At 39.8% G+C, this 21,617-nt stretch overlaps 1 protein-coding gene across 1 annotated transcript in view; it reads left to right on the top strand.

Annotated features, from left to right (window-relative positions):
- The first annotated feature begins 425 nt into the window (after positions 1–425).
- Positions 426–21,617, top strand: part of LOC130931407 (bcl-2-modifying factor-like) — a 36,049-nt gene continuing 14,857 nt past the window's right edge. Inside the window, exons 1-3 of the mRNA XM_057860177.1 lie at positions 426–664; positions 4,843–5,039; positions 5,636–5,820. Coding sequence (XP_057716160.1) covers positions 4,868–5,039; positions 5,636–5,820 — 357 coding nt within the window. The 5' untranslated portion in view covers positions 426–664; positions 4,843–4,867. The remainder of the gene's footprint in view (positions 665–4,842; positions 5,040–5,635; positions 5,821–21,617) is intronic.

Genomic DNA, 21,617 nt, shown 5'->3' on the forward strand with positions numbered 1-21,617 from the left:
CATGTGTAAAACATGTTGTGTTTTATAGGTATAACTGCCAAAAGCAGTTTTTTTAATGCATTTCTATGGTTTTTGGAGGTTTGACTCGAAACAAAAACAAAAAAATCTGGCTCCGTTGCGACCTGTATGTCGGGGAGTTCCGCAAGAATTTCTAGCCACTTTCACCCCTGAGTAAATATGATACGTATGCGGCATTTGAAGGATTTTTACAGGCACAGCCGCCGTGTAGTTCTGATGATAGTCCATAAAGTAGTAGAAGCGTGCAAGAGTCTCGCGTGAGAGTGGGAATTTCCCGTCCACGTGTCTGAATACGCGATGGCAGAGGCGGGATCACAACAAAGTCGACGATTGGTTACGGGGAAACGATCTTAAAGGGCAACGTAGCGTCCCCACCCGGGGCCACTGCAGTTGACCGACGAAAATGTCTGCGTCTTTAAAATGCTCTATTTATCTAGTTGAGGAGCCACGCCCCAGCGGCGGAGTTAGTTTTGGAGCTGACGTCGGCGAAATGAAATCGGCTTGTAGCAGTTTTCCCAACAGAATGGAAGTTGTCGTTGCGGAGATACGGGCTAAACTTGGCTGATCTGGCAGGATATTTACGTCCGTTCATCTTTGTTTCATTTGCGAGCAGAAGTGCACATAAACAACGAGGACCGTGTAACTGGTACGTTCCTGTTCGGCTCGCTGTTTTTCGGACCGGTGAACCGGCTTTTGCGTGAATTAACACGAAATGGCTTCTACATTTATCTCGTTGAATTAAATTTAATTGTTATATGACGCCGAAACCGAAACTAAGATGTGACACAGGCTTTTCCATGTAATTGAAAGCGTGTCATTTAAATACCTGTAAATAAATAGGACGCCTTTTACTCTTATTTTATTGCAATGACATTAATATTGTATTAAAATGTTTCATTTTATCACGCGTGCATTGTTATGATAAATCAGTCACGTGCCTCATTCCTTAGAACAGTGTTTGAAAATGTGCCAGAAATGTTGACCTTTATCATAGAGGCAGGTTTCTATCAAACTGTATTGAGAATGTTTTTTTTTTTTTTTTTTTTTTTTTTTTTTTTTTTTGTCATTTGGGTGTCATTATTTTTTGTTAACTTGTGAGTATGGTTGAAACACATGGTTGAAATATGTAGTTTACAACCGAAACAATGTCACATATTAGTAGACATATCAATTTAATTTCATTCTGTATTGTCTTAATTTATACTCTCCGAGACACATTTAAGTGCATACCCCCCATTTTCTTCCATTGGTTGCGTTGTGTGCTACAGCAGGGGGAGCCATGACACAAATCCTGCTCACTGCGATGAGAGCAACTCAGGTTATCTGGAGTGTTTTTTTTTTTTTTCTCTGGCTCTTTTTTTTCTCTGGCTCATGGTTCTCTCCTCCTCGTCGTATGTTTGTATAAACAAAGAATGGAGTGGTTTTACCCAAAGTGCTGATTGTATACTATAATGTACTGTATATCATAAGATCGAGCACATGATCTGCTTGTGTGGGGTGAAGAAATGAAAACTTCATGTCATAGAGTTGGCAAACTGACACTCCAGAGTAGGGAGAGAGATTGAACATTTTTCACCAGGACTGTCATTACTTTTTTTCTGTGAGGCCTAATTTGGTGGTGTGGTAGTAGTCTAACCCTGTATTACAAGCCTATATTGACGGGGGGGATTAGCTGGTGAAGCAACTTGTATTTCAACCATATTTTGATAACTCTTTGACTCCCTCGTTGACTCAGTGTAGAGTGTAATAAATCAATGTCACTGGAGAATAGCACCTTTTGCCTTTTGGCAGCAGAGTTGCAAGATTGTTATTTCAATGTGTATATGCGTTGTGTTCAGTGGTGGATGAAGTACTTTTTTTTTTTTTTTTTTATAGTAAAAGTACAGATACAGGTGCAAAAACGTAAGTACAAATATCTAAGAAAAAAATATTCAAGTAAAAGTACTTGCTTTAAAATTTACAAGTAAAAATTAAAAGTATTTTCTCCCAATGCATAAATGAAATATATGTATATTATATTTGTCAGGACTGGACTCAACCAGGAAAACTGCATTTGAGTCCTGCATTAATAAAAAAACATTTCACAATGTTCACTCAGTGTAAAAACAAACAAGGCAGGTCACTAAAATAAAAATTCGCTCCACCAAGGAGGACAAAACTGTCAAAATCAAAAACACAAAGTCAAATGGCTAACAAATGGTTCAGGATCGGATACCCTTCGGCTTTGGATGAAAAAATGGCTCGGGTGACGCTTCAGCGGATGATGACATTCTCGCACACAAAAAATGAAGCGTGACTATATATTTACACACAGAAGATAATTAGAAACAGGTGGGATCAATTGGTGATTAGGGAGGACATGAAGAAGGGTGAGCGCACTGAAATGAGGAGGGTAAAACCTTCAAAATAAAGCAGGATATGACACCAAGACACAACAAACCTCACCACGGTGTGACAATATTTTAATATATATATATACTTACATAAAGAGATCTGAGTCAATATTCAAAGAATGAACCAGAAAATTCATTGACTCCTTAGTTTTATTTTAAACTGTACCGAATGGGAAAAAAACAAAGCAATTAAATTGACTGCACTGTAAACAGATGCTTAACAAGCTCCCAAACTCCAAAACTTAGCTAAATGGCGGATTGCAAGCAACTATCAGGTACAAACCGCCACGTACTGTACAAGAGTGTGGTGCTTTTATTGGTCAACATCTTGTTCACCTGCTTAATCTTGCATGCACAGGGCTTATCGATTGGGCATGAAAACGAAACTATCAATTCATAATGAGAAAAAAAGAAAATAAACTAATGTGTAACCGAGGTGACAATTTGAAAAGTTTTGGAGTAAAAAGTACAGGTAGTTACTGTAAAATGTTGTGAAGTAAAAGTAAAAAGTACCACTTCATATTTGTACTCAAGTAAAGGACAGATACACAAAAATGTACTTTAGCAGAGTTAAGAGTTACATTCAAACACTGGTTGTGTTAAATGTACACATTAAACTAACTTCATAACCTTCTGTGTTACGGTCGAGTCACCATGGACAAATATAAATCTTTATTTCATTTACCTCAGAAGCTAATTTTTGACCACAGTGAACTATGTGGTTGAAACAGTGAAAGGAACAAAACTATTATCATTCCACGGAGAGAAGCCTTGTCTCATACCCAGCTTGTCCATTGTGGTTTTATCGATTGGAGCACACACATAGGTTGTCTATTATACAAATGAGCAGAGGTGGGTAGATTAGCCCGAAAAAATTGACTCAAGCAAAAGTAGCATTACTTCTAAATAATATTAGTCAAGTAAAAGTAAAAGTAGTCATCCAAAAATTTACTCAAGTCCAAGTAAAAAAAGTATTCGTTATAAAGAATACTCAAGTAATGAGTAACATTGTGAGTAACTGCTTATAATATCTGTGTTTTTATGTCTATTTTAAGTAATGGTATATTTTTTCCCAGCACAACTTCATCTATATTAACTGTTATTGTTATACTGCACTATAGCGAGCCTCTTAAATGACCGTACTATGCCAAAAAGATAGATGACACAAAAATCATCAAATTCAGACCAGAACACTATGACCTATTACCCGACCAAAAAGAATGAGGGCCCTCTAGTAGAAAAAAAAAAACATTGTTACCTCTGAATGGCATACTGGAGTCATGTGTTTATTGTTGCGACATCTCATTGGTGAATCTGGTAGAGCTACTGTCGGTATTTCTGGCAAAAATAAAGCCGTTACGTAGAAAAAAGAGTAAAAATGTAACGACTCTAGTGTAGCCCAAAGTAGCAGAGTAAGAGTAGTGTTCTTCACAAATCTGCTCAAGTAAAAGTAAAAAGTATTGCGTGGTAGAGCTAAATGATATTGGAAAAAACTGACATTGGGACTTTTTGGGGTTTGCGATATATATTTTGATATTAAAACGAAGAATTTTGACCATATGACTCGAATAGCTGTTTGGGAAGACTTTAGTTGACTCACTATGACTGCTTTGTATTCATTCGAGATGTCCCGATCCGATTACGTGATCGGAAGTCTGGCCAACCGCGCCATTTTCCAGAGGATCGGAATCGGGTGAAAAGGATTGGGTTTTATGGTTTTCTGCGTCATGCTTGTACTGCCTCTCACCCTCCCTCCTGCTAAGCAGTGCGACCAAACTGTTTCTCTTGGTCAACAGTGCAGCTTGCCTTTGGTACTTAAAGTTAATGATGATTGACAGGTTTGTCGCTTTGATATGGCCAGAGACGCCTTGGTAGCTCTACGATCAAAGGCACAAACGTGCTAATCATCAATAAGCTGGGTACACAGCCTTAAGTGTGATGCGGCAACTCAATCATTGTGTAAGTGAGAGGCTGTTCTCGACAACGTGAGCATCAAAGCAAAAGAAACAATAATTTTTGTCGGTATCGGATCAGGACTCGGTTTCAGCAGATTCTCAGAATCTGGTGGCTCGGACTCTGGTGCAGAAATATGCGATCAGGACATTACTAATAGTCGTATAAAACCGTTTAATCCAGGCTTAGGGGGTTTATCTTGTGAATGATATATATTGGTGTATATAAAAGGGAGCAAGGAACCCATGTCTCTGCACAATTTCTGCTTGTTTACATAAAGAAAAAACCCTGAAAATTCATTCTACAACGCATTAAATGTTCCTAATCCCATTTTTCGATTACTTAAATAATTGATAGCTGCAGCCCTAGTTACTACCCACTACTGATAATGAGTGTTTTAGAAAGACATCAGAGATACTCAACAAATTATTGTGGGATCAATCTCATATTTCTCTCTTTCCCTCATTTACCCTTTCAGCGTGCTCATCGTGTAGCGTCCCCGCATGGAGGATGAGGAAGACGATGTGTTTGAGCCAGATCCCCACTTCTGGCGTACCACATTCAAGGAGATAAAGTCTGAGGAGCGGGCTACGCAAACACCTGGCCCTGTCCTGGCATTGAACAACGGCATGCTGCCCTGTGGAATCGCAGAGGAGCCAAGACCACTCTTCTACGGTGAGTCTGAGCTAATCACCGGCGAGGGACGGTGAGGGCGAGACGGTCGTTGTAAAACACAAGCGTGAGGCTTTAATGTGAGGGATGATTGCGCTGATGAGACCTGTGGCGCCTGATAGTCGTGGTCACGGTGAGTTTTTATGGCGTGCGTGGAGTGTACCCAGCTGCTTTGCTATTCAAAAGGCGCCAGGCTGCCATTGTGACTGAGGAGACACGACAGGGGCTACTACCTGTGTTAGTAGGCTATAACTGATTATCAGTGACAGCAAAGTTTCAATGGCACCATATACTGTACATGTAATCATTGGCGGCTTGCTCCACGGTGACGATAGATACCGACTTTGCACGACATTATGTGAGTGTGACTTTTAACGCTGTAAAATGACTCAGTGTGATTGGCTTAGGAGAAAATACTGCAGCTGTGAAAGTTTCATTTGAAGCCAAGCAGACTGCCTTCTTCTGCAGTTCTTGGCAGCTCTTGCTGCCTGCTATATAATCCTTACACATACACAAAGAAAAACCCATCAGGTATTATTGCTGTTCTATTTTCTTTCCACTGCTAAACATTTTTTAATAACTACTCTACTTTTAAACAGGTAACGCAGGTTTTCGATTGCACTTTCCGGCACATTTTGAGCTTGTCGGGGGTCGGGAAGAAAGGCGGCAAGAAAGCGAAGACGCAATGGAGCAGCGGCAGCCCGTGGCACGCAGCATCGAGGCCTCCATCGGTCAGAAACTCCAGCTTATTGGGGACCAGTTTCATCGGGAACAGTTACAGCTGGTGAGGAGGAAATGACACAAACACAAGTAACACTGCTTCTAGCAGCGACATTGGAATCCCAAAATACAGTGGTACCCTTACTTTCAGATGTCTCTACATAGAGATTTTTCAGGTTAAGACATGCCTCAACGGGAAAATATCGCCTCTTGTTACGAAAGAAATTTCAGGCAAAAATACAGTATGGCTGGTACTCTCAGCTCCCAGAGTTTACTGAACGTAACTTATTTATCGCTGTTCTGCCATTGTCTATTGCCTAGCATCTTCCTGGCATCCAATTGGCTATGACGGACCTCTACTGTATGTGTATGTGTGTATCCCAGCGTCCTCTTCATTTGCCACTCGTGTTCCAACAGCTTTATGCGTGTGTATGAACTTTTTGTTATTGTTTTTTTACATTACGCACAACTCTCATTTTATGTTTATTGTGCAATAATCTAATTGTTACATATATTTGTGGCATGTTTTGATGCTTTTTCATGCTTTATAAAAGATTTATGTCTGAATTTTGGGGGTCTTAGAATAGATTCGGGCTTTTATATGGAAAATGCATCTACATATTTTCAGTTTACGAAAATACTTCCAGAACCAATTAATTTCGTAAGTACAGCTACCACTGTATGAGTAAAGGAGATTAAAATGTACGTTACTCTTGCTGTGAAACGAACTGGCAGAATACTTATCTCCAACCCAAGGATGGATGTGTCTTACATACTTATTGATGTAAATTACTTTCTATACAATATATTATTTCTCAATGGCTATTTTATAGAGCAGAGGTGGGTAGTAACGCGTTACATTTACTCCGTTACATTTACTTGCGTAACATTTTGAGAAAAATGTACCGCTAAGAGTAGTTTTACTCAGCCATACTTTTTACTTTTACTTGACTAGATTTGTGAAGAAGAAACGCTACTCTTACTCCGCTACTTTGGGCGACACTAGTCTTTACATTTTTCCTCTTTATTGTACATATTAGATTTTACTTTTTTTTTTTTTTTTTTTTTGCCAGAGTGGCTCAATCATTTTCACCAACAAGATGTCGCTACAATAAGCACATGACTCCATTATACCAGTCAGACTGAAGCTTGCCAGTCTATAATCACGCCAGACTGTTCAATCATGTGGGGTCTCTCGAGCACCATAAAAAATGAAGTATTTGACATAGAGCGCTGGTGTCAACATGACCCAGAGATATGAGCTTTTTAGTTTCATTTTAGGAAATATGTTTTCTCACTAGAGGGCAGTCATGCTCTTTTGACAAATGAGGCTTCAGTTGTGTTGTTTTTTTTTTCTCGCCGTTTTTTTTTTTTTTTTTTTGTATTTTTTTTGGCTCAATGTTGTTATGTAATAGGTTAAAGTACAGTATAAACATAACAACAGTTCATATAGATAACTTTCTGCAGAGGAAAAAAAATACCAAACATCGTAAACAGTTCCTCACAATGTTACTCATTACATGAGTATTTTATTTTCACTAAATACTTCTTTTTTTACTTATACTTGAGTACATGTGTTGGATGACTACTTTTACATGAGTACCGTATTTTCCGCACTTAAAGGCGCATCTTCAATGAATGGCCTTTTTTTAAACTGTTTTAAAATGTTTTCATATAAAAGGGGCGCCGCATGATAAGGCGCAGTTGTAGTACTAGTGGTTGGGGTTGTGTTATACATCCACTAGATGGAGCAGCGCTAAAGGGAATGTCATGCCATGATGAACCAATATTGATCCATATATAAGGTGCATTGGATTATTCAGCGCAGTGTCTGCTTTTGAGAAAATTGAAGGCTTTTAGGTGGGCCTTACTGTACGGAAAATATGGTAATATTATTTTGAAGTAACGCTACTCTTACTTGAGGTAAATTTTTGGCTACTCTGTCAGTGAGATGCAAAACAAGAATGAGCCCTTAAATTGACATTGCAAAATATTATTAGGTAATTATTTTCACACTGCAGCTCGTCTCATGCGTCATAGTGTCAACTTGCATTGTGCCATACTGAGAACTGCCTGTATAATTTTAACCCACTTACATTATTTAAATGCATGGGGATGATATGTTAAGTGTAGCCAATGTTATGTAGTTTACCTGGTGTTATTCTGTCATTATCCAAGCAACCGTGATTAATATAATTAAATATAATTACACCAGATTAAGTCATCAATGGTATTGCAGATTAGGGCTGCAACTAACGATTATTTTTTATAAATGATTAATCGGACACTTAATTAAACAATTAATCGAATAATCGGATAAAAGTCACTTTTTCCAATTACCTTCACAGTTTAACTTGAAGTTGTTTTAGTTGTAAGTAACAATGAAGACAAACTGGATGACTATTTCCTTCAAAAATAATATTACAGCTTCCTGACTTAATTGTAGTCTACTATACTGTGCTGTATGTACTGTACTGTTTTAAGCATATACAACTTGCTAAACTTTTTAAAAGAATTCCTCAGTACGCAAGTCCGACAAAAGTCCTTTTCGTTCAATTTTTTAAAAAAGTGCTGCTGATTGCCCACAAGACAAAAAAAGTCAAAGCGCTGATATAAATTGTGTGAATGACTCGTTTATTTTCTTTAAACAAGTTAAACAGCAAAATTGAATAAGGAGGAGGTAGACTGTAATGCATCTGTTTTCTTTATCAAACAGCTGTTCATAAATATAATCCAAATCCAATTTTATAGCACATTCTATTGTATGACAATTTACAGATTTAGTTTGTGTTAAAAGGAGACTCTAAGCTGTTATATGAATAAGGTTATGGTTTAGGTTTTTTTTTTTTTTTTTAAATTTTATTTTATCAAAAGAAATGTGACAAGTTTACTCTCTAACAAAAACTCAAGTGCGAATATGCTTCTCCAAAACACAATACAAACAGACACTTAAGACACTGATTAACATAATCGCTAACTACTCTATCTTAGCGTGCCGTGATAAGTAGTCATGTCTCATCAACGAAGAATACAAACAATACAAATGGCTTCATTTGATCACCGGAGGCACACTGGATCCAACAACACAAAAGACTAACTCTTGACATTTCGTAAAACAGTGTTATTGATTCAGCAACTCAACCTGAGTGTGGCAGTGAACTCTCTCTCTGTTGCTCTAATCACTGACGTGCACGCGCGGCCTCACATTACACAGAAAAACAAGGACCCAAACGGTACTGCTTGTAGCTGCTGGCAAAAAAACTGATGATTAAATTCATTGGCAACTAATTTATTAATCGATATCATCAATTAGTTGTTGCAGAGTTATTGCACATCATCATGAATACCTACAGCAACACTGTAAGTGCGTCACATTAGGAGCACCTTTCATTTATTTCTAAAGTGGCCCATATTTTACTTTCACACACTTATTGTAAATAACAGTGGCCCCTAAAAGTCCAGCAAAGAGTTACAGTATGTCGGGTCAAGAGTTTGTTCTCTTTTATTGTGTTAGCTTCGTATTTGTTTTGGAGACACTGTGTGTGTATGTTCCCCTTCCCTCCCAAGCTAAAGACAAGCTGAACCAGAGCGGCCCTTCCCCCACCTCACCAGGCCCTCCCCTGCCTCCTCTTCCTGTTTATTACTCTCCACTCATCTGTTTTTTCTGCAGGCGGTGATGTAGGCAAATAGCATGGAGGATGCTTGGCCTCAGAACACTGTACTGTGGTCAGGGTGACACCGTCCACAAAGTCATTGCGCTGCACAGCATCACTTTTATGCCTTTTATGCGCGGCGTTATAAAAGTGTGACACTGCAGTAGTGTACGAGTCCTTTGGAGATTTCTTTTGCAAAGGATAAGCGTCCTGTTGCACAACTGGTTAAACCTATATTTTAACTCTCATACAAAGCAGAAGTGTGTAAACATGTAACCTGAAGCTGAACGCGTGAGTCTGAGGGGAGCAGCTGTGGTTCCAGGGAGTCTCCTCTCAGCCCCTTTACTGAGCGAGGAGTGGTCAGCCGAGAAACCGTAATAAGACGTCTACACACATGTGGGCTGGGATGCAGTGGTGGGGGTTGGTTGCGGGGAATACAGTAACAGTCAATGAGGTCATGAGGTGGAGAAATTAACCTCAAACTCCAAAACATAGTTGAACTTTAAAATTGAAATCCTCCAAGGTTTACACAATTTGAAGTTTCACCAACCGTTTTAAGGAAATGCATGCCTGTGACAGTCACACAAAATCTTGAAGGTCGAATCAGTATCGTGTGACATGTCAGCAAATTTCATGATACTTCAACTTGTCTGAATGAAATGAGAGCCGCAGATGCGTTTTTACTAGAGGTCGAACGATGGGGGATTTTCAAATGCCGATACCGATCTCTAAAAAAGATTTCAGCCAATATACTTTTTTAAAAGCACATAAATTATGAAAGACTATTAAAAACAAAATTGCTTCAACAGCTTCAAATTTACAATGATGACCTGAAACTTAAATGATTGATTCGGTCCAGGCTACCAAACTAATGAACCCAGCACTTATGCACACAGTCAGAAAGAACAGTACAGTACGTTACGATGAGATGTAAACAAGTGAGAGTGAGAGTTGATGCGAGGATGCTTCCATGCTAAAGCTAATGCTAACGCTAATGCTAAGAGTTTTGTGTGCCCTGCCACACAAAAAACTACAAATGTGCTGACTCCTTTACGGCATACGTTACTTTCCCCTTTCCCCATTCATTATAAAGACCGAAGTCGGCGCCAACACTTTCACGCAATTTCTGCAAACATGACAGAGCAACAAAAGAGACGACAAAAGTTTTGTCTGAGAGGACAAAAAAAAGAAGAAGGGAGAATACCAGGATAAAAAAGACACTCAAGAATAAACATTGGCCCAGCTTTGTCTCGCTGGCGTGACCACCCCCCCCAACCGAACTTGTCAGCACTGACAAATTCAGGTGGGTGTCGGTGGGGTACTACGGCACAAACTCAATCGTTTCTTTTTGTCAACATCGTCATATGCTATTGTTTAGCCACAACTGGATAGAGCCTAGTTCGGGCCTAAAAAATCCAGCCCGACCCGACACGGCCCGCTGGTATTGAGGCCCGACCCGGCCCGAGCTCGATCACTTAACTAGATTTGCAGGCCCGAGCCCGAAAAACCCGATTTTTTTTTTTTTGAGTGATGCGGAAAAAACGCAGCAGCAGCAATTTATTTTCATTTCTTCGAGTTGGCAGAAAAAAACGCAAGTTTTCTTAATGTTTAAATAATCTACATATTTTTTTTAGAATTATCAAAGCATTCACACAACGAAATAACGCTGGGAAAGTTTGTTAAACATATTTCTGAGTGTGTGGGATATTGTTCTCACATGGACGCGCCTCTCTGACAAGGAGAGGGAACAGGAGAGGGCGGCGCCTCGGCCGTGCAGCGGGAGGACAAGAAGAAAAAGCGGCCGGCGCCACGGTGTTCGTGCACACGCACAAGCAAAAGCGCAATACAGAGAGCATGCTCTCCATTTTTTTTTTTTTTTTTTTTTTTTAAATAATTTATTAGTCCGGCATGGCGGCCCGACCCGAACGTGAATGCTTAAATTGTGGGCCCGACCCGACCCGAATGTCGGGTCGGGTCGGGTTCGGGTTCGGGCACAAAATCTAACCTCTACAACTGGATTCATTACCTCATTACTAAGATCACAGTCACTGGAAACAGAAATGTCGTTTAATCCATCTGCAGGCGACCGGGAGATCAGGATTTTACGACATTGTGCGCTGGTCCTCATGGGAAATGCAGTCTTCCTTAAGGCAAAACACTACCACTTTTGTACACCTGCGTCGCTAAAATTGACCAAAACGGAGTTACCTAGTGTCATTTATAATGATAATGATATTGACGGGACACAGGGCGCGGGGCAGATTAGTAGGGGGCCTGCATTGTTGGCTTGACAGTCAAAGCTGACCGAGTGCAATCACAAAGAGCTTTTTTTTGTTGGAAATTCTTGTAAATAAATGCTTAATTCCCTTAATTCTATATAGATAGATGTAAAACAGTCTCGATTCTTGGTTAAAAGCAAAAAAAAAAAAAATCCATGCTGGTAGCATTTATTTTACGTAAATGTTTCAAATTATGAAGCTAGTCAGTAAGGAAATTAGCGGCCGCCATATGTAAACGGAGCTTTTCCGTTGAAAATTCTTGTGAATAAATGCTTAACTCCATTAATTCTTTATAGATAGAGATGTAAAACAGTCTCGATTCTTGTTTAAAAGCCAAAAAAACCCTGCAGTTAGCATTTATTTTACGTAAATATGTCGAAGTACGATGCTAGTATGTCAGTCAATGTGGCGGCCGCCATATGTATACAGAGCTTTTCTGGTGAAAATTCTTGTGAATAAATGCTTCAATCCCTGAATTCTTTATAGATATGGACGTAAAACAGTCTCGATTCTTGGTTAAAAGCAAAAAAAAAACGTGCAGGGAGCATTTATTTTACGTAAATATTACGAACTATGAGGCTAGTCTTCTTGGTTAAAAGCAAAAAAAAAACGAGCAGGGAGCATTTATTTTACGTAAATATTACGAACTATGAGGCTAGTCAGTAAGGAAATTAGCGGCTGCCATATATAAACAAAGCGCTTTTTCCGTTGAAAATTATTGTGAATAAATGCTTAAATCCCTGAATTCTTTATAGATATGGACGTAAAACAGTCTTAATTCTTGGTTAAAAGGAAAAAAATCCGTGCAGGTAGCATTTATTTTATGTAAATATTGTGAAGTATAATGCCAATGCTGTAGCGGCAAATTTCTCCCATCGATTTTTTTCACAAGGTTTCAATATGCATACATGGTACGAAAAATATAATAATTACCTTGAATCCTTCCTGTTTGTATGCTGTTTGGATTGCTACATGTGTCGCTGTTACCGACTGCAAATAACTGAAGCAGATTGTGGGCTGGCCCCCTATTTGAAGGCGTGGCGCACTAAAGGTTGAATCTGACCCGTCAATATCATTATGATGTCTATGGTGATTTGTTGCATTTTAAAAGATAGAATGACGTGTCAATAGAGTAAAAAGAGAAGACAACAAGACTGCAGTATATCAAATTGATTGTATTTCCCAGTTTATGACACCTTCTCTTCCTATGCTCACATGATTATTCTGACCACTCCCCACCTACACATAAAACCATAATGGTGAAGCGAGAAACAGTTGATGATGATATTCTTGTGCGTTAATCAAGCTGCAGTTATTAACGTGGCCGCTGCTCAGCACTGAGTCACGCATCCCGACCTTGGCAACAGAGACACACAGACCTTACGCCAGGATTATTGCAGTGCAGACGCACAGCAAAGGCTGAGCAGAGGAAGTGGCTTGTGTTCCCCTCGCCGGTTGAGTAAACAGCAGTGAGCCGGGGGCGCAGGTGAGGTCATATCCTGAAGGAGAGGAATGACAAGGCCACGCGGTGGTAAAGTAAGCAGAATTGGGAAATTGGAGTAGTTAATTTCGAATAGAGAACAGTTTAAAACATTGACAGTTTATATGCGTGTTTGCGGTTTGAGCGCGTGCAGCCTCAGTAATTGCTTTTCCAACTCTGTGGTGCGGTTGTGCAATTAGTTTCATTCAGCCTGCACGTGCTCACACATGAACACAAGTTGTTTATCAGCTTTTTGCCATTTTGTGATGCTTCTCACTATCACACCCTCTGACTGCCCGTGGTAAAACAACTCCCTTAACCAATGTTGTTTTTGGCAGCCTTTTCAATTTTCGTCTTAGTCTTAGTCTTTTTGACGATAGTATTTATTAGTCTTAGTCATATTTCAGCCATTTCAAAATGTGTCGATAAATAGGGGGCCTTTATTGTCAAAGCTGACCGAGTGGAATCACAGACAGAGCTTTTTTTCGTTGAAAATTCCTGTGAATAAATCCCGAAATCCCCGAATTCTTTATAGATGTGGATGTAAAACAGTCTCGATTCTTGGTTAAAAGCAAAAAAAAAAGAAAAAACCTGTGCACTTAGCGTTTATTTTAGGTAAATATGTCGAAGTACAATGCTAGTCTGTTAGTGAATGTGGCTAGCTGCCGCCTGATGTAAACTTAGCTTTTCCGGTGAAAATTGTTGTGAATAAGTGCTTAAATCCCCGTATTTTTTATTGATATGGACGTAAAATAGTCTCGATTCTTGGTTAAAAGCCAAACAAAATGTGCAGTTAGCGTTTATTTTACCTAAATACTGTATGTCGAAGTACAATGCTAGTCTGTTAGTGAATGTAGCTAGTGGCCGCCTGGTGTAAACAAAGCTTTTTTTGTTGAAAATTCTTGTGAATAAATGCTTAAATCCCCAAATTCTTCATAGATACGGACGTAAAACAGTCTCGATTCGTGTTTAAAAGAAAAAAAAAAAACGTGCAGTTAGCGTTTATTTTACGTAAATATGTCGAAGTACAATGCTAGTCTGTTAGTTAATGTAGCTAGCGGCCGCCCGATGGAAACAGAGCTTTTTTTGTTGAAAATTCTTGTGAATAAATGCTTAAGTCCCCGAATTCTTCATAGATATGGACGTAAAACAGTCTCGATTCTTGGGTAAAAGCAAAAAAAAACATGCAGTTAGCATTTATTTTATGTAAATATTGCGAACTATGATGCCATTGCAGTAGCGGCTAATTTCGCCTATTGTTTTTCTTCATAACGTTTTAGAATGCATGCATGGTATGGAAAACATAATAATTACCTTGAGTCCTGGAACAAATCACTCCTGAGACAATCCTTCCTGTTTGTATGCGGTACAGCTTTCGTACTTTTTCAACAGAAATCCGGCGTTAGATCGCTGCACGCGCGTGTGTTTGTGAATAGCTCCTTGATGTGGGCGGCCCTCTACTTGAATGCCAGGCACAGTGCATGACCGGTCTGAGCTGTCAATACATTATGAAGTCCATGGTCTAGTTTTTGTTGACACATTAACTCCAAAAAACAAGGGATGTATTCTCTTTTGCCAAGATGAGTAAACAAATCTTACTGTGTGTGTGTGTTTCAAAACAAGCAAGCCTAAAGAGGACACTGGTGAATTGGGGGGGGGGGCGTAGCACGTCACATGAGTGATACAACCAAACACTGCTACGATGCAGGCTAAACTACACATAAAAATGTTACACATTGTGACCATGTGACCGAAACTTTGGTGCATTTTCGTTTCATTCTCGTCTTGTCAGACAAAAACTGGCATTCGTTTCGTTAAGATTTCGTCATCATCATGAAAAATTTGTTCGTTGACGAAATATTTTCGTAATCATCATCCTTGACGAAAACAACACTACTCTTCACTCAATAATACTGTTGCGTTCATCCATTTTCCACTCCTGTCAGTGGGTGATTGCAGTTATTCAGTTTAGACACTTGTCCCTGAGCCGTCCAAGTTCTTGGACTGCCATCTGTTTGATGGATCAGGCAGCCTCGCGGCTGTGAGGGTCCTCCGTGGGAGCTCGTGGCCCCCTTGGCAAAAGCAGGGATTAGGTAGCGAAGGAGTGCCGGAGGATGCTGACAGATAAATTGCTCTTCTGTCAGAGAGGGCTAGAGGGGACACCGAAGTCCCCAGAGGATTGCCGACATTAGCTGCCTGGCCATTTGAGACGTCGTGATAATGACAGTCACAATGGCAGGAAGACGGCTCCAGCTTGCGCAGGGCAAGGAGCAGAGTCGGGTTTCATCCCCGTGTTTTTTTTTTTTTTTTTTTTTTACTCCTGGTGCTTTCGATTGGAGGTGTTGAAAGCTGGTTTGAATATTGCCTCGCAGTGTGTGCGCGCGTGCAGGCAACACACATGACATTATCTCTGCTGTTTCAGCATTTTGCAAAAGGGAAGAAAGAAAAAAATACAAAGGTGACTTGGATAACTCCTTGCGTTTTTTTCGTTGTTGATAGTTTGTCCGCTGCAGTCCAACATCATTAAATTTATTTTCTTCTGTCTCCTCCCCAATGAGAATTTGTTCTCGCTCGGAGGCGGGCCCACTTTGCCGCAAAGATAAGGGCGAGCTTGTGAGCAGCTGGCCCGATCGACAGCCCACACGGGACACTGATAAAGCACATCAGTGCGCGTTCGAGTGACGACACCGAGCATCTGGCTAAACTCTGGTGTGCTGTTGGAGACTAAATTTAGAGCCTCGTTTTGACAGTTGGTGGCATGAGTTCTTTCTAAGTTTTGACAGGCCTCCTCGCTTCTTTCTGTCTTGGTGTCGCTCTCTCCCCTTGATGAAGTAAAGGACAAAAGGTCACTGTCAGAGGATTGGTCTGTTTCTGTTTATAAAGATGAATTTCTACTCATCTGGCTTGTAGTAAACACACTTGAACGGTATGATAAAGAGGTCTGGTTTGATTGATATCATTATACTCCAATACACATTCTTTGACAGTAGTCTGGGATGGGACGTAAGCAGAGGTGGGTGGAGTAGCCAAAGTAAGAGTAGTGTTGTTTCTAAATAATATTACTCAAGTAAACGTAAAAGTAGCCATCCAAAAATGTACTTAAGTACAAGTAAAAAAAAGTATTCGTTGAAAAGAATACTCAAGTCACGAGTACATTGTGAGTAACTGCTTACAAATTTTCCAAAAATAATGGTGTATATTTTTTCCCAGCACAACTTCATCTGTATGAACTGTTATTATTATACTGTGCTAGTGGTTTCCAACTATTTTTGCACCGCAGACCAGTGTGATATGGGCCTTTTGTTCATGGACCAGCAATGTGTTGGGGAAAATGATAGTACAACCCCGAGCAAAAAGTATGGAATCAGGCGAGCACTCACTCAGACATTTCATCATGTAGAACAATTTCAGATAAAAAGCTTGAAAAAAATTAATGAATTAGTTCAAAAGTGCAACTCTTTGGCATTCAGAAACAATAAAACAAATGAATAAAAACATTGTGGTGGTCAGTAAATGTTATTTTTATAGAGCAAATGCAGGGAAATATATATGGAATCACTCCATTCTGAGGAAAAAAATATGGAATCATGAGAAACAAACAAAGAAATAACAATCAAAACACATCTCTAGTATTTAGTAGCACCACCTCTGGCTTTTATGACAGCTTGCAGTCTGTGAGGCATGGACTTGATGAGTATTCTTCATCAATTTGGTGCCAACTCTCTTTGATTGCAGTTGCCAGATCATCCTTGCAGGTCGGAGCCTTGCTGTGGACCTTTTATTTTTTCCATTTTCACCTCAGGTTATCAATAGGATTAAGATCTGGGTTATTTGCAGGCCATGACATTGACTTGATGAGTCTTTCTCCAAGGAATGCTTTAACAGTTTTAGCTCTGTAGCATGATGCATTGTCATCTTGGGAAAATGACAAACATATTTTCAATTGAAGGGATAAAAAAGCTGTCTAAAATCTCAATGTATGCATTTATTGAAGATTTAACCACAGCCATCTCCCCAGTGCCTTTGCCTGACATGCAACCCATGTCATCAAGGACTGAGGGAATTTTGATGTCTTCTTCAAGCAGTCATCTTTGTAAATCTCACTGGAACAGCACCAAACAAAAGTTGCAGCATCATCACCTTGTCCAATGCAGATTCTTGACTCTTGGTACCTTGTCCAATGCAGATTCTTGACTCGTGAAAAGTTGATGATGCTGGAACTTATGTTTGATACAATGTTTTTTATTCATTTCTTTTAGTGTTTCTGAATGCTAAAGAGTTGCACTTTTGAACCAATTAATCATTTTTCAAGCTTTTTATCAGAGTTTGTCCTACATGAAAAAATGTCTGAGTGAGTGCTGGTCAGAGACTGGTGATTCCATACTTTTTGCTAAGGGTTGTAAATATAAAATAACCCAACGTGGCAAAAAACAACATTAAGTGCAGAGAAAATGTAATGCACCATACGTAGAATCGACCTTTTTTAACAGCAGCCTCTCCTAAAACTTGACGGCAAATATACTTCGTCGCAGGCATAATGAGTTCTTCTCCAGTCGTGAAAGGTTTCCTGGCTTTAGCAATATGGTTCGCCACGTGGTATGATGCTGTTAGTGCATTTGCTTTTGTTGCCTCGTTTGCCAGCTCTTAGCCACATATTGTGCATAATAGACTTAGTTGTAGGCTCCTCTTCTGACTCAGCAGGTGGCCTTTTCCACGTAAAAAAAGCTGTCCAAAGACGTCACGTCCCACAACACACAGCCTCAGTACCTAACATTACTTTTTGCATTGACTACCACTGGGCTGCTATAGGTGTGCAAACACCCCAGTACTCATGGCAAACCACTAGAGGGCGACGTACGCAAATCACTACGCGGATTAGTCAACAGACACAGGCCAGATTGCTGTCGTATTATGCTCAAAAGATGACACAAAATTCATCAAATTTAGACCAGAACACGATGATCCATTACCCGTCCAAAGAGCGTGAGGGACCTCTAGTGCCTCTAGTGGACAAAAAATACTGTTACCACTAAATGGTACAGGGTTTCCCTACAAATAAGAGATTGTGGCGCACCGCTACACCAAAATAAAAGCCGCCATATCTTGCAAATGAGATTTTTCTTGTTTTTAAATTTTTGAAGGCTGTTTCAAACTAGAGGCAGCCAAGTGTGAAGGGTTCAGCGGCAGCCTATTCATTGTGTATTGTAACGTCCATAACGAAGCGCGGCCCCATTAAGAGACCATCGGACTGGGGAGCTGTAACGCGAGTAGCAAGAATGGGAGAACGAGCGAGATAGTGAGAGATAGTGGTCACATGTCACAGCAGCCCGCTGTTATTTTGTTATTGTTTTTCTTTATTATTGTTACCACAATAAAGTGGTTAACCAATACCGACTCCTCTCCTCGTTCCTCATATTCGGGGCATTACAGTACTTTGGATCGTTTTTTTTTTGGCGAAAATGAGCGGCGGACGGCCGTGTTGGATGGAAGGCAAAGTTTGAATGAATTTGCGCCGAAAGGCGCAGCCCATAATAGAGCATTGCTCTATATTCAGAGCGCCGCCGCGTAACGTCAACAACAAGGTGCAGGCGTACCTATATCTGTGCTATCAGGCTGTTTCGGCAGATAGATATGACGAAACTTTGACAAATGTGCTTTTTTTCAAGTTTTGCGAGCTCTGGGACACTCGAAAAATGACTCTCATACCTCTCCGTGCTAAGCTAATGGTACCTCGATGTGCGTTTGTATGGAAATGTAGTTCACGAACAACAACAAAAAAACTTCACCTTCTCTCCGAAACTGGTAAAACTCTTTTCACGGCTATTAGAATTTTCTTATGTGGTAATGTAGTACGTAATAGGGCCAAATAAAAGGAAAAAGACGGACTTCAACGGGGGTCTGCAATAGGAGTGGTACCTCTTGGTACCTCACGATACGATACGATTTGCGATACAAAGCTCACGATAACGATGATCTGACGATATGGCGATACAACGATTATCGATACATTGGTCAGGAAATCATTCTAGGATATTCTACAAACAACTAATAAACAGGAAAACAAGCTTCTGCTGTGAATCGGAATGAGTGTATCACTAGTAGACGTCCAATCCATTTAAACTTGGAGGGTTCAAATGGTTCATTCGCTGCCATCATTCGCTGCCATCCCTCCCACTTCAAACGGATTGAACGTCTCTGGCCGTCAGTGGAAGCCAATGCCAGGCAATGAGGTAATTGTGGGCTATTTACCTGTTGATTTTCAGTTACTTGCTGTTGATTTTGGGGTATTTTACGGTTCACTTCCTGTTTATTTTGAGTTACAGAACAGGAAGTGACCTGGGAATCACCCGAATGAATAGGCAGTTACTCAAACTCAACAGGAAATTACCTGTAAATGCCCTGAAAATCCGACAGAATGACTGCGAATGCTCTGGTTTCGAATGAACGAACGTTCCCAGTCTAAATGGATCGAGCGTCCTGCACTGTCAATGCGGCCTTAGAGTTAACTGAGACACTTTTATGGTGGAAGATTTTGGTAGCAACTTGTTGGTTCCTTTTTCAGTTTTTTTTTTTTTTTTAGACATTGACACCTTTTTAAAACGATATCTCGATTCTTGGCAGGAGCATATCGATAACCTTTTGGGATACAAAATAATCACGATATATCACCCTTTCGATATTTTGTCACACCCCTTGTCTGCAACCCGCGGCTCTAGAGCGGGCTGGCTCTTGAGCGCTGCCCTAGTGGGTCCCTAGAGCTTTTTTAAAGGTTTTAAAAATGGAAAACATGGGGGAGGGAAATATACTTTTTGTTTTAATATGGTTTCTGTAGGAGGACAAACATTACCCAAACATTCTTTCAATTCATTAATATTGTACTGAAGTTAAACTTGAGCTGGCGTCGTACAACAGAGTAGTCACGTGGGGCGTCATTCTCTTTAGGATCCAATGCAAGGAAAATAAACATTTAATCACAAAGGCTAATTATGTTTTTGTAGCAAACTTAGTCATTTTGATAGTAGGCTAGTATAGCTAATATCAATACATACAGCTGGTGTTGCTTTCATTATAAGGCTTATACAAGGCTTTTAATTTTTGTCGGCTCCAGACATACTGTGACATACTGTGAAATATTTCAAATATATCTTTTTCATGGTTCTTCTTGGGAAAAAAAAAACGTGATAAACATTTTATGGCCGTGGCACGACATGGTGATGCTGTCCGATGCAGCCCACCACCACAGCTTCAAAAAATCCTAGGGGATAATGGAGTCATGTGTTTATTGTTGGGAGATCTCATTGGTGAAACAGGTAACACTACTGTTGGCATCTCTGGCAAAAATAAAGTAAATATATAGAATAAAGAGGAAAAATGTAACGACTCTCGTGTAGCCCAAAGTTGAGGAGTAGGAGCAGTGTTTCTTCTTCAAAATCTACTCAAGTAAAAGTAAAAAGTATTTTGTGGTAAAACTACTCAAAGAAGTACATTTTTTCTCGGAGTAAATGAAACACGTTACAACCCAACTCTGGACGTAAGTTGACGTAAGCGAATTTTACGATGTATTTTTTTTCACACTGATTGACTCCACAAGTGCATCATTCACATGCTGAGTCACGTACAAGATGTTTTTCGGACGTCAGCGAGATTTGGCACCTAATTGCTTTTTATTGTCTGTTGAGCTACCATGTCTTTATGCCACTGCAGAGCATTTCTTAATTTCCCTCTGTCAGTTAAAAGACTGAACTTTAGTTTGATGCTGTCGTAGAAGCAAAAACAAAAAAGTTTACCATGTGCAGACATGCTCGATCTGATGTGTCAAATTGACCTCATCAACTACACTATTTCTTAAAGTACCCCACGCAAAATGGAATTCACAACACTCCCAGATTCTCATTCTCCTTTTTATATTTTTTCCATGAAAAACAGGGTAGTATTAGTTAGGAATAGATAGAAAGATCCTGATTGGAAGTTTGCCAAGCTTACGCAACACTTTTAACATGTTTATCACACAATTATAAATAATGGAGACTCTCTGAGTTTTTACCTAAACGCCATTTCTTGGCTGCTCACAGGCTTTGGACAGCATCCAAGAAAGTGTCATGTGAATAACCTCACTTTCATAAACAATAGCCAACTCTTATGAGAAACTAATCTCAGGGAAACAATTAGCTTACCATTTTCTGCCTCTCATTTGCATCTCACACCAAGAGGTGGAATGGTGTCTTGATCATTACCATGGCAATCCTAGATCACCAAAATGGAATGATGGCTTGTCTAATCCTTGTTTTTAATCAGCTTACTGTTTTTTTGTTCATTGGCCAATGGCCGATGTTGGAAAAAAGTCCATATATCGGTCTGCCTCTACTTTGTATCCTAATAGGTTATCGATATGCTCCCGCCAAGATCTGATATATCGTTTTAAAAAGATGTCATTGTTTAATGAAGAAAC

This window comes from Corythoichthys intestinalis, chromosome 15 (assembly GCF_030265065.1).
Source record: "Corythoichthys intestinalis isolate RoL2023-P3 chromosome 15, ASM3026506v1, whole genome shotgun sequence".
NCBI classification, from domain to species: domain Eukaryota; kingdom Metazoa; phylum Chordata; class Actinopteri; order Syngnathiformes; family Syngnathidae; genus Corythoichthys; species Corythoichthys intestinalis.